This window comes from Lytechinus pictus, chromosome 5 (assembly GCF_037042905.1).
Source record: "Lytechinus pictus isolate F3 Inbred chromosome 5, Lp3.0, whole genome shotgun sequence".
Classification (NCBI taxonomy): Eukaryota; Metazoa; Echinodermata; class Echinoidea; order Temnopleuroida; family Toxopneustidae; genus Lytechinus; species Lytechinus pictus.
In genome coordinates this window covers 54852767-54865956 of record NC_087249.1, presented here as the reverse complement: position 1 = coordinate 54865956, position 13190 = coordinate 54852767, and the positions used below count along the sequence as shown (strand labels likewise).

Here is a 13190-nt window from a genome sequence, read left to right as displayed (position 1 = left end):
TTCACACCCTTTTTTACTTTTTTGGCTGAAATTTGTATTTTCACCTCTAAAAAAGTACTTTTTGTTTTAAAGTTGAAAACAATGTGGTGGGGTTAAGGGTTATGTAATGGGTCATCAATACATGACACCACCATAATGTCTGACTCATTCATTATTGGCCTGGGGGTGGTGGCTCAACTTGCCCCTATGCTCAACTTACCCCGCCTTCCCCTATATATATGTATATATATATATATATATATATGTATTTTTTTCTGTATATCGTGGAATGTATTTTTTTTTCCAAGAATTTAAATCACTGTAATTAAAATTATTTATTGTTACTTCATCATCATTATTTTATTACCTTTATGTGCCATTTTTTTTATGAATGAACCATCTGAGAAAAAAATGAATCATCCCTTTGAAACTTCATTTTATTAGTAAGAGTAATGTCCTAGCCAGCGTTTCTTGATAATGCAAGGTGCATGGGTCAGTATAGAAGGAAATTTGAACAATATTCTAGGATCTTTAGGTGAAGCATCCCTAAAATCTAGAAATTCCAAGAAAGACAGGTTTTGCTTTCACAAGTAAATTCATTCACTTCTCATAGAATTATTGATTTCCTCTTGCAAAGTAAATAGATTTAGGATTGAATAGGTTGAAAATTGCCTAGTTTTAAAATAACATTTGCTGTAAACAGTGCTTGGATTTTTTTTTAAATATACACAAGCTATTATTCGACACAGATCTTTAAAACTTGCAGTGAATTCACTTCTGAAACCTGCACAATTTATCCAATTATGGAGTTGAAAAATAATTCATATGGGGTATATTAGTTAAAGGTGCATGTTCCCAAGATTCAAGAGGGCGCTGTTGGACATACATGCGAGCAGCGGACAGCGTTAGCTGCCCATTGACTCCAACCTGATAGGATGCTGAATGCAGATGCCATTGTCTGTATACCCAATTCTTAGTTTGTGTACACTTCGGCTGCTGTTTGATGATCTTGGCAGGGTGGCTCTGTCTCGTTCTGGAGTAGATGTTTGTAGTCAAAAGCAGTGCTGTGTATACTGTACTGTGCATGTGCTGCGCGATTGGCTGATGATTGATAGCTGCATGCAACGTACAGCACCGTCCAACAACGCCATCTTGAATCCCAGGACCATGCACCTTTAACATGTTGAAGGGATATGTCTAGACAGCAACAAAAAACAAGATAACAATCAATTGTATGCATCAAATATATTTTATTCTGTATATAAAATCTCCCAGTTTTCTTCAGTAATGAAAATTGTATAATCTTTAATACACATAATTATTATTACACATCATCATTATAATTTCCCTTTTTGTACTCTTATCTTAATTATACCAACTCAGTATGAATGAAATACATCTACCTTCAAGTCTCAGTTGAAAAAAAATCTTACTATGATAATTTTTTATCTTATGTGAATGCATAATGTATAAACATGATATCATTAATGATGCAAATCTAGAACACATTTCTTCATTTACTTGGTGCTAAAATAATGATTTTCCTTGCTCAATCCAGGTATATACATGTATCTCAGGTTGATATTAATAAGAATCAATCTCATAAGACAAGGTCACATGCCCTACAACATAAAAGAATGTCACTCATACAACCGACTGTAATTTGACAGGCCAAGAACAAGTTTTGATCCCTCAAATGTGTTATCAGTTCTATAAAACAGGGTTCATGAAAATGGGCCATTATCTTGAGTTTATTTTTATTTTTTGGTATAAGCTCCAATGACAAAAAATATCAAAAATTAGCATTATCATCTTTTTTTCAAATATGATGCAACACAACACATTTCTCAAACTGGTCATCCTTAGCGCAGCAATCTGTCCCATTAATACACAGAAGCATGCAGAACACACCACATTTCCAAGACAAAAACAAAATATTTTGTTCAATTTGCCTGACATTTTGTGCCAGCTTTCAGGGGGGGATTCAGCACCCCCACCCCCTGCCCTCGGCCATTGACACTGTTCTCACTACCTTCTTAAAACTAGTTTAGTGGAAATTAGTTTAACGTGTAGTGAGAACGGTCGAAGCAATCTTCCAAACCGGTTCAGAAAACCACCTTGTGATGTAGTTTTCAAGATCCCTTTGCCTTGTTAAACTGGTTTTAGCGTAAGTGTGGACACAACTGTTCTTCGGGAAACGATCTTTGCACATTTTGAGCGCGCTACTCCACACGACACACCATGCTCGGTTTCGAATTTCGCGCGATTGCTTTACGTGAAGTGATTTTGAAAACCACTTTCGTATGATCAAGTGGGAACGCTAGCAAAGCGATCTTCCAAACTGGTTTCCTGAATCGGTTAACAGTAAAATAGTTTTAGAAATCGTAATGAGAACGGCCTCACTGACCACATGATCGCGATGAAAATCGGTATGCATGTTACTTGTGGCATAATCTACAAAAATTTTTGATCAAATTCTTCAAAAAATCTCATGGTCTGGTGATCAAGGGTCAAATAGTGTATAAAAATACTGAGTACAAAAAGTGAGTAAGAAAGGGATAGATATTGATTATATTTAGCTACCCATATATATATTGGATATGATTTTATCACAAATTTTCACTATTCTAATAAACATAGGTATGCAGTTTTTATTTATTGTGTGACAATGGTCGCAAAAAGTAAAGCACATGGAATGTAGTAGGAACAGTAGATTAAAACACATCTCAGACACTGATACAAACATATACTAGATGAGCTTGCCTTTAGTCTTATCAAAACAGACTCACTTCCTATCACAAACCTACACATATTCGAAAGCTACAAATATTGATTACACTGATCAGGTTTTACTTAATCAAGTGTACTTTTACTTCAAAAACAGAAGGATTTTGCTAATTTAACATGTTATGTATCATTCTCATGCTAACTTCAAATTTATATTATTACTGACCATCTTGATCTAATTTCTAGATACTAAGCATTCTGCTTGCCAAACTGGTTCTAAAATACTGTTTAAAAAAGAACAGAAGTTCTGAGCAGCCATGCATATACTGTCCATAAACAGAAGATTGGATTATTACGAGAGAGCTGACAGTGGAATTAGTTTCAAATATGTACATTCATGGTTCTTTCATCACAATGCATCATGGGACAAAATTCTAACAGCATATTAACTATTAACACACTATGCTATTCAACACATTTTCATCACTGTTTCGATCAATTCAACAATTCATTTGATTATACAATATTTATATTAAAATGAATATATTTTAGGATTTATGTACCTTTGGTACGATTATGAATGATATTGATCGACCAATAATGACCATATTGGAGACAACTTCAAAGAGGACTATGTTTTACGCCATACTAGATTTCTGTCCCATCATGCATTGCATTCAAGAACCATTATGGTAAGTATTGGGTAGAAAAATCATTGAGCCTGAAATAGTACTCCCCTGTCTGGAATGAACATATACAGGGAACTTTTTAAATATTTCCCCTGCCTAATGATCATGTCCAAATTGCTGTAGAATAGCGTATAGATGAGCATGGCCCCACTTTCACAAACACCCACTCTAATACAGACCAGGGGCCTGTTGCAGAAAGAGTTGCAATCAATCGCAACTCTAAAAATCATGCGCAACTTGATTTTCAACCAATCAACAGCACGCATTTCGGACTTGCGATTGATATTTTGACTTGCGTTTAAACGCAACTCTTTCTGCAACGGACCCCTGGGGCCTGTCTTACAAAGAGTTATGATTGATCCAATCAAGCTCAACTATATGGAAATCCATCAATGTCATATTTTATTTTCTACAGGAAATTACAAAAATGTCCTTTGTATACAAACAAATGTTAACTGAATTTTAAACAAATGATGAATGTATGAATTACATCATATGTAGATAATATTGCGAAAAAACATACATTTTAGATGTTGACGTTGCTGGCTTTCCATAGTCGTAGTTGATCGGATCAATCGCAAGTCTTTGTGAGACAGAGCCCAGTATGGAGGGTTCCCACATGATGTCACAAGCGACCATCGTGGAGGACTTAACAATGGGAAGGCTGTGATTAGACCCCCCAAAAAATGATTGTTCAGTTTGATGCACAGGTTTTTTTTAACTGTTTGTCTTCCAACATAGCTGCCTGTGGGAACAACTTATTAAACATGGTGTAAGGTTTAGAGACATCCGCTCCATTTCTTCACTTCAGAACTGACTGACCTTTCTCAGTTCCTTGAGTTTACTTTCCTTTTAACTTGGCAATGAGGGCTGCATTTTCCTGTTTCATCTGTTTGTAATCATCGGTGATCTTCTCCAGATTGGTCACAGTTTTCTTGCTGCTCTCTGTGTCGATCTGAAAGACAAGATACAAAAACATGATTACTTTCATTCATTTGAAGCATCTTTCCAATTTTTGCACCACCTTAATCTGAAATTCATCTTCGAAAAATTTCTCGTTTTCAGATGCACTCATCTTGCATAATGAATTCCAATTCTTCATTCAAAGTTGGAAATGATAGTTTTAATTCAAATCATTTTTTTTTAATTCAACATGTCTCAAATATTTACATAAATACATTAAACATATATTAGATCACAAATCACCAAAAAATCAAGAAAGAAATATGTTAACACCCATCCAAATTCTTTTAACTAAGAGAATATACAAAAAAAAAAAATATTTGTCCAGACTATTATTTTACCATCCTTTCTTTTCCTTTCCTTTTATGAAGCACTTTCTTCAAGGACACAATATTAGATTATTTTGTTAACATAATCGTTTGATTCATAAGAAAACACAGGGACACATTTCTCCTCAGGAATAAGGGGGCAGGCCTTGATGGTCAAATGGCCTCCTGGCTGTCTCACACGATTTAATAAATGAATCATATCATCAATCAGCTTTCTGAACAATAAATATAGCCCCTGATTGAAAGGAAGAATAGAAGACAATCGTTTGAACAGAGACAAGGAACCCTTATATACCTGATCTTCTAATTCTCTAATTTCTCTCAAGATGCTTCCAGTCTCTTCCAAAGTTTTTATTAGTTGGTCAAAATTCTAAAAGAGATTAACAAAAAAGAAAGCACAGGCATAAAATCTTTACTGGTTCATGTTTTGCATGAGGGCAATCCATAGAATAATTGGCATTTTGTAAATCAAACTCTCATTTTTACTTCACTTCATAGACTGCACAAGTCATAATAATTCGAGAGCATTATAATCTTCTTCTAGAAAACAGAGACAAATCACTTCACTGAATTGCCCATGATATACATGTAGCAGACTGGATGCAAGTATAACCTACAAAACAAATACCAATTGTGTAATTTACATCAAACACTACCATTATCATCGGTCAAGCTTATCTAATACTACAGGGAATTTTACGCAGTAAAAAAAAACATTTAAAACTAACTAAGGATAACAAAATCAAATATTTAGAATTCTTAAGAGAAGAGTGAATAGCACATGGCATAGGTAATCACCCTTGAACATCGTTATTCTAATCATATGCTTGATGCCAAATTAGACTTACCTCATGCAATGCAGCAAGGTATTTGTAAGCTTTCCTAACAGCTTCATCTTTTTTTGCATCCTAAATAAAATGAAGATATGAAAAAAAGGAAGGTATAATACTACATTATGAAGGTAATCTTTCACTTATCAACCCTGAAAAAGAACTGAGGAAATTCAGAGGTATTGAGGATTAGGGATGGCCATGAAGCTCCCAGCAGTCAGAGTGGCTACGACAAAATATGACAAACACGTTCCTTATAACATTAACTACAAGCCTTAGTCCAAAAATAATTATTTTTGCATTTATATCAATTCATATTGCAAATTTATACTGATAAAAAATTATTTGCATATCATTAATCTAATTTCACTCCAGATTTTAACTTTGCAAGAAAATAAAATTATAACCTTCTTTATGGATTTTCATAACTTGGGAAATGGTGTAAGAAATATTGTGAATAATACTGAAAACAAATTAATTGGAATGGGTTAAGAGTTCTAGGATCAAGTGACACAGCTACATAGTTTCCTGCTAAGATTAATTACAAGACAAAATGGATGCCAAAGAAAAGAGAGAAGTGTTAGACTCCATTGAACTTACCCTAAAAATGAGTTCATCTGTGACAGTGAAAGTACGGTCCAGTTTACCAGATACCTGATTGATTTCTTTCTGTAGTGTTCTTGTGTCACCGAGTACCTAGAAAGATGAAAAATTTTACAAATAACCAAAAAAATTGTTCACCACTCATTAACCTCTCCATCGGTTCCTGTGAATCTTATTGTCACTAGCATAATGCAGAGATGCCACTAGGTGTCCTCCAAAAATACTGAAACTCATCGCGGGCCGGGACAGTGTCCAAGAAAATTTTTTTTGGGGGGGTCCACCTTTAATTTTGGGATGGACACATGTCACAGGTAAAAAATTGGACAAGCAAAAAAAAAAAAAAAAAAAAAAAATTAGGAGGGGGGTCTGCCCCCACCTCAAATTTAGGGGAGGGGGAGGACCAAGTGGCTTCTTACCTAGTTGTGATCGATGACTTTGAAGTCAATTAGGTTTGAAAAACTGACGGTAGTTAGTTGTGTGTTTCTCATAGAACGCTAGACCAAAAGCTTCAGTCTCTGTATTTTGGTTGTTCAGCTGAACCGCGTTGGCTCCACTCACCAATACATAGACTGAAGAGTTGTTGGCCCATACATTAAGACAACGTATCAGCTAAGGCCAGGGAGCTCTGGGCTAGCTGATACGTACGTAACCCAAGGAGCTCCGGCCCGCTTTTCGGGCCGGAGCTCCCTGAGTTCCGTATCAGCATGCAGCAGTAACGTTAGATCTAACATTCGGCGGAAACCCGATTTTCGGATCGTTTTTGGTACATCAAATGTCACATTATGAAAAAATAATTACATCCAAACTTACGAGAAAATATATAAAATTCATGAAAAACGTACCTTAGACTGCAGCTACCGCTAATTCCTTTCAAATGATGATCAAAACTTAGTCATCCTCGATTCCTTCGTTGGTCATCGTAAGTTGCCATCTTGGATGACATCATCATCTTTACAGTCGTATTTACCAGTCGCTATTATACCGCGATTCGTGCCGCTGATTTGTGCTTGTCTATGTGCGTGCGTTCGGAACTTGTCGCTCGCATTGATTGGCCAGGATATCGATAATTCTAATCAGAAAGCCTTGATAAAAGCATAACTCAATGAACGTAGTAGGCAGTCCGCGCGTTTATAAATTATGTACTGTATAAAAGCAAATATCTCGGGGAAATATCTCTCACTCGGTCGATCGACATGCATCGCAATCGGGAGAGATACGGGGAAAAAAGGAGGACTTTCCGTTTTTTTTTTTAATACACAGAAAACAGGATAAGTCGGAAATACGGAAATAAGACAGATAGCAGGAAAAAAGCCGGAATTCCGTATAAATACGGAAAAGTGGCATCCCTGATAATGTTTTTCACACCAAATCAGCCAAAAATGAATATAATCTATATTTACGAGCAATGCCTTTTGTCCATATCTTATGAAGGAAATTCTTTCAGTCCATACCTTATTGATGTCGTCTTTCTGTTTATGAATATTGGCAACGATTTCTAGGATTCTTCTAGTGTAAGCTGATCTATTGACATCTTTGGCCATTCTCTCGTACTCAGCAACCTGCAAGAAAAGCAATAATGATAACACAATGTATGAACAGTCATCGACCTATGGGGAGCCTTCAAGCAAGCGTTACACACCTAAATAGACCAAGTAAAATTCATCAAAAAACAAACTGCACTAAGACTTAAAAATATATATATATATAAAAATGTTAGCATTTTGGTATCAATTGTTAAAGAAGTCTATAACACTGGAGCATGATCCTGCTATGTTATACTAGTATATATCATCTTCCACAAAAGATTATTAATGTCAAGTATTATATTTCACAGAATAAACAGAATAAAGGTAAGTGTATAGCAGATTGATTATTGTCAATATGAGAATGAATCAATTTAAGTATTTCAAAACAAGTGGAATGCCTCTGGCGGTCTCACCTGCATCACGCGATTCAATATAGCAGCAGTGCTGACTTTGAAAACTACTATAAAATAATTATTCACAAAAAACACCATTCATATTATGATACAATACTATGTTCATTGATATTCGACCTTGATCATGTGACCTAAAACTTGTCAATGATACTTGATTACCCCTATATCCACATTTTATACACTATATCTACATGTATAAACTTTGAAAGTTATGACAGCAATCTAATAATTACCTCTGAAATGGCCAAAGTTCAAAGACCTTAAATGACCTTTGACTTTGGTCATGTTACCTGAAACTCGCATGAGATGTTCAGTGATACTTGACGACTCTTATGTCCAAGTTTTATGAACTTGACCAATATACTTACAGAGTTATGACGGTAATTCAACAAATACCCCCAACATGGCCAATGTCCATTGACCTTTGACCTTGGTCATGTGACCAGAAATGGGCACAGGATGTTTAGTGATACTTGATTACTCTTATGTCCAAGTTTTATGAACTATACCGATATACTTTCAAAGTTATGATGGTAATTCAACAAATACCCCCAATTTGGCCAAAGTTCATTGACCCTAATCATGTGACATGAAACTTGCACAGGATGTTCAGTGATACTTGATTACTATTATGTCCAAGTTTCATGAATCAGATCCATAAACTTTCAAAGTTATGATGGTAATTCAACAGATACCCCCAATTCGGCCAAAGTTCATTGACCCTAAATGACCTTTGACCTTGGTCATGTGACGTGAAACTCATGCAGGATGTTCAGTAATACTTGATTAACCTTATGTCCTAGTTTCATGAACTAGGTCCATATATTTTCTAACTAAGTTATGATGACATTTCAAAAACTTAACCTTAGGTTAAGATTTTGATGTTGATTCCCCCAACATGGTCTAAGTTCATTGACCCTAAATGACCTTTGACCTTGGTCATGTGACATGAAACTCAGGCAGGATGTTTAACAATACTTGATTAACCTTATGGCCAGGTTTCATGAACTAGGTCCATATACTTTCTAAGTTATGCTGTCATTTTTCAAAAAACCTCACCTTCGGTTAAGATTTGGTGTTGACGCCGTCGCCGCTGTCGGAAAAGCGGCGCCTATACATGTAGTATCACTCTGCTATGCAGGTGAGACAACAAATGGGTTGATTTTTCAAATATCTATAAACATAGATTTACTAGAATTAAAAAATTTCAAATAAAAAATATACCTTCTTTTAAATACCAATGTCAATGTATTAAGCAAAAGTTGTATTGAACGCCTATTTGTATAATTTTCAATGTTTGTATCAAATTGAAATTAAACTATTTTTGTACCTTATCAAAAATATTGAACACATCACACAAAGTAAAGTATCATGCATAGAGTTTTAGGCAGATTTCATTCTCTTTCTAAATTAAATAAGCTTCACTCACTTTCAAAGGCATTACTTACAAGTTGTTTAAGCATATCCTCCTTGCTTCTGGTTTCCTCAGCAACTTTCTTCATCTTTTCTCTCAAAGCTTGGATATCTTCTAATCTCTTTTCAGATTCAGACTGTCAATCAATAACAAACAAAACTGATATATTTTACTCCATAAGATTTTCCTTTTAATCATTTCATATCAATTTTCAATAGGGACAATCTGGCAATTTATAAGTGTCTTTATTACTTTTAGTTGAACTATCTGATATCAATGTCACAAAGATAAATGAAAAAAACATGGTCATAATCTAATTCTAATATACAAGATTAGAATAAATTCATTCTCTGGACATAAATACCATTAAATCATATTGTACATCAAATAAAATTATTACTAGTTAAGAACACAAAGTATAGCATTTACTGAATTTTTAAAAGTACATCAAAAGATATGAAATGAAGAAGTAGAAATAGCAGTCATTTGACAAATACAATGCTTGAGTTTTTAGCTTAAGTATGAAATCTTGGTAAATAATAGTACTGCATCTCATCAAGCAAATGCAAAAACATATAAATGAAACAAGATTAATTCAATATATTCCTTCCACACATTTGTTGGAAGCAGAATACAAACATTTCAGTGGTACATTGTGTACCTATTTTGTACCCGTCATTTCTTATAATCATTGAAACTGTGTATTCTAGCAGAAAACTGAAAGACATTACTTGAATAAATTACTGACCTCTTTATTGGAGACCTCATCTTTGGTTTTCCTGTATTCCTCTATGAGTGGACCTCTGTGCTCCTCCCATTGATTGGCTAAACTCACTAACTGATTAGCACTCTTCTCAACAACACCCTAGAAAAGAAAGGAGATTAAAGAATATAATATTAAGTAATATTAAGAGATTATATATTTCATTCTTAGCCATTGATTAGCAAAATTCCTTATGAACACCGTTCTCAACAACACCTAGGAAAGAAAAAATAATGTACCTTTTTTTCTAATAATTCTATTCTAATAATGTACCTTATGTTCCATCTTCAAAAATAATTAAAATAACCAAAAAAAATGACAGATGAAAAGAGGAAAAAGAAGAAGGAAAAGGGGAAGGATTGGTAGAAGGGGAAGAAAAAAAGAAGCAAGAGGACAAAGTAAGAAGGAGGAGAAAAAAGTAGAAGAGGCTGAGTACCGGTAAAAGGAGGAAAAGATAGATGAACAACAAGAAGAAATATTAGAAGAAGAAAAAGAAGAACAATAACAACCACAAGAACAAGAACAAACGGGGATAAAAGGGAAAGGTTTTCATTGTGTAATAATCAACTATATGTCAAATATGTGCATGCAACAAATTATTTTGAAAAGCCGTAGGTGCTGTAAACTTGTATATTCTCTCTCCTAGGGATTACACTCGAGAAATTACAAAAATCTTCCTAAGATTCCCACAATTCTATACAAAGGTACTACAGTAAGTATAAAGTATAGAATGCTGATAACATCCCCCTTTAAGATATTAAATTGAGATATCATAGTTATCTTGATTCATTACCCACTACTATAGTTGGTGAATTGATAGTTATTCATCAGATTCTTCAAATACAGAAAAGTTGGTATAGGTCAACATAGAATGATTTATAACTTAGAAGTCACATCTGGGTACCGTAACACAAAGGTTAGCGATTAATCGTACGCTTGATTTTCATGATTGATTGTACATTGTAGTCGATGGAATCAATCGTAGAAAAATGTTCTACGATCATTGCTAAGTTTTGTGTTACGGGCCCCAGGTCAGTTTAAAAAAAACAATCAGCAATCGTACAATAGCTGCACATGAAAACAATAGGTCTATTTATAAAGATATCTGACAAGTGACTGCACAATAGCTCACTAAAAATATGCCATTATATCTTCAACTACACTGGATCTAAATGGTTCTTTGTACAAATACAGGAGCTGTTCAACAAAATGAAGAAAATAAAGGAATCTTGGCAGCTTAGCTACATCCATTTTTATTGGTCTGTAGAGTATACATCTTTGTAACATCAAAAAAATGAAGAAAAAGAAATGAAACAAAATTAAAAATAGCAGCAGTGCTAACTTTGAAAACTACTATAAAATAATCATTCACAAAAACATCATTCATATAATGACATAATACCACGTTCATTGACCATAAATGACATTTGAACGGAGACTTAAGACTGTCAACTACACCCATGTCCACATTTCATTCACTCTATCCATAAACTTTCAAAGTTAGGATGGTAATTCAACAAATACCCCCAACACGGCCAAAGTTCATTGACCTTTAATGACCTTTGACCATGGTCATGTGACCTGAAACTCCTACAGGATGTTCAGTGATACTTGATTACTCTTATGTCCAAGTTTTATGAACTAGATCCATAAACTTTCAGAGTTAGGATGGTAATTTAACATATACCCCCAACACGGCCAAAGTTCATTGACCTTAAATGACCATTGACCATGGTCATGTGACCTGAAACTCGCACAGGATATTCAGTGCTACTTGATTAACCTAATGTCTAAGTTTCATGAACTAAATCCATAAATTTTCAAAGTTATGATGGTAATTCAACAAATACCCCCAACTTGGCCAAAGTTCATTGACCCTAAATGACCTTTGACCTTGGTCATGTGACCTGAAACTCAAGCAGGATGTTCACTAATACTTGATTAACCTTATGTCCAAGTTTCATGGACTAGATCCATAAATTTTCAAAGTTATGATAGTAATTCAACAAATACCCCCAACTTGACCAAAGTTCATTGACCCTAAATGACCTTTGACCTTGGTCACGTGACCTGAAACTTGAGCAGGATGTTCACTTATACTTGATTAACCTTATGCCCGAGTTTCATGAACTAGGTCCATATACTTTCTAAGTTATGATGTCATTTCAAAAACTTAACCTTCGGTTAAGATTTTGAAAATAATTTTCCCAACATGGTCTAAGTTTATTGACCCTAAATGACCTTTGACCTTGGTCATGTGACCTGAAACTCAGGCAGGATGTTCAGTAATACTTGATTAACCTTATGTCCAAGTTTCATGAACTAGGTCCATATACTTTCTAAGTTATGATGTCATTTCAAAAACTTAACCTTAGGTTAAGATTTGATGTTGACGCCGCCGCCGCCGCCGTCGCCGTCGGAAAAGCGGCGCCTATAGTCTATGCGGGCGAGACAAAAACTGGGATAAAGATCCAGCTTGATGTTGAGGATCCTTGCTTTATAGGTGTTTTTTTTTTCACAATTCTTTCCTATTTAACATGGTATTGTACGCAGCAATATGTCATGAGGCATTGCCAGGAAGACACACCTAAAGACTCACATTAATGTATCCAACATAATGCATAATAAGTCTTTACCTGTAATAGTTTGATATTGGTCTCTGCATTTGGAAGCAAGTCGATGGTCTTTTTCTTCACCTTATAAGAAGCTTCCTTTTCAGAGTTACTTCTCTTCTTCTCAATCGTCTGGTCCTCCATCTGGCAAAAAAGGTCAAATTTGAGGTCAAAGGTCAACGAGGTATGCATATGATCCTTAATCAATCTCATTCACTAGAATTGTAACTTGTCAATGAAATCTCAAACTTGGTAATGTTAAGGCATGTTCATAACGCAAATAAAAAATTATGGAACATCACGTTAAAAAAATATCCTGTTTCTGATGATGAAAAAGAACAT

The 13190-nt window shown here is 34.7% G+C and overlaps 1 protein-coding gene across 2 annotated transcripts in view; it reads right to left on the bottom strand.

Annotated features, from left to right (window-relative positions):
* Positions 1-254: 254 nt before the first annotated feature.
* Positions 255-13190, bottom strand: part of LOC129261072 (coiled-coil domain-containing protein 22 homolog) — a 31616-nt gene continuing 18680 nt past the window's right edge. The window contains exons 10-18 of one of the 2 annotated variants that reach the window (XM_064099266.1): positions 12873-12992; positions 10222-10338; positions 9508-9609; positions 7572-7679; positions 6118-6213; positions 5536-5595; positions 4983-5057; positions 4218-4350; positions 255-1176 (exon numbers count right to left, since the gene is read on the bottom strand). In XM_064099266.1, coding sequence (XP_063955336.1) covers positions 4237-4350; positions 4983-5057; positions 5536-5595; positions 6118-6213; positions 7572-7679; positions 9508-9609; positions 10222-10338; positions 12873-12992 — 792 coding nt within the window. In that variant the 3' untranslated portion in view covers positions 255-1176; positions 4218-4236. Of the gene's footprint in view, positions 1177-1209; positions 4351-4982; positions 5058-5535; positions 5596-6117; positions 6214-7571; positions 7680-9507; positions 9610-10221; positions 10339-12872; positions 12993-13190 lie in introns of those variants that run through there. The other variant, XM_054899104.2, reaches the window with a different exon arrangement.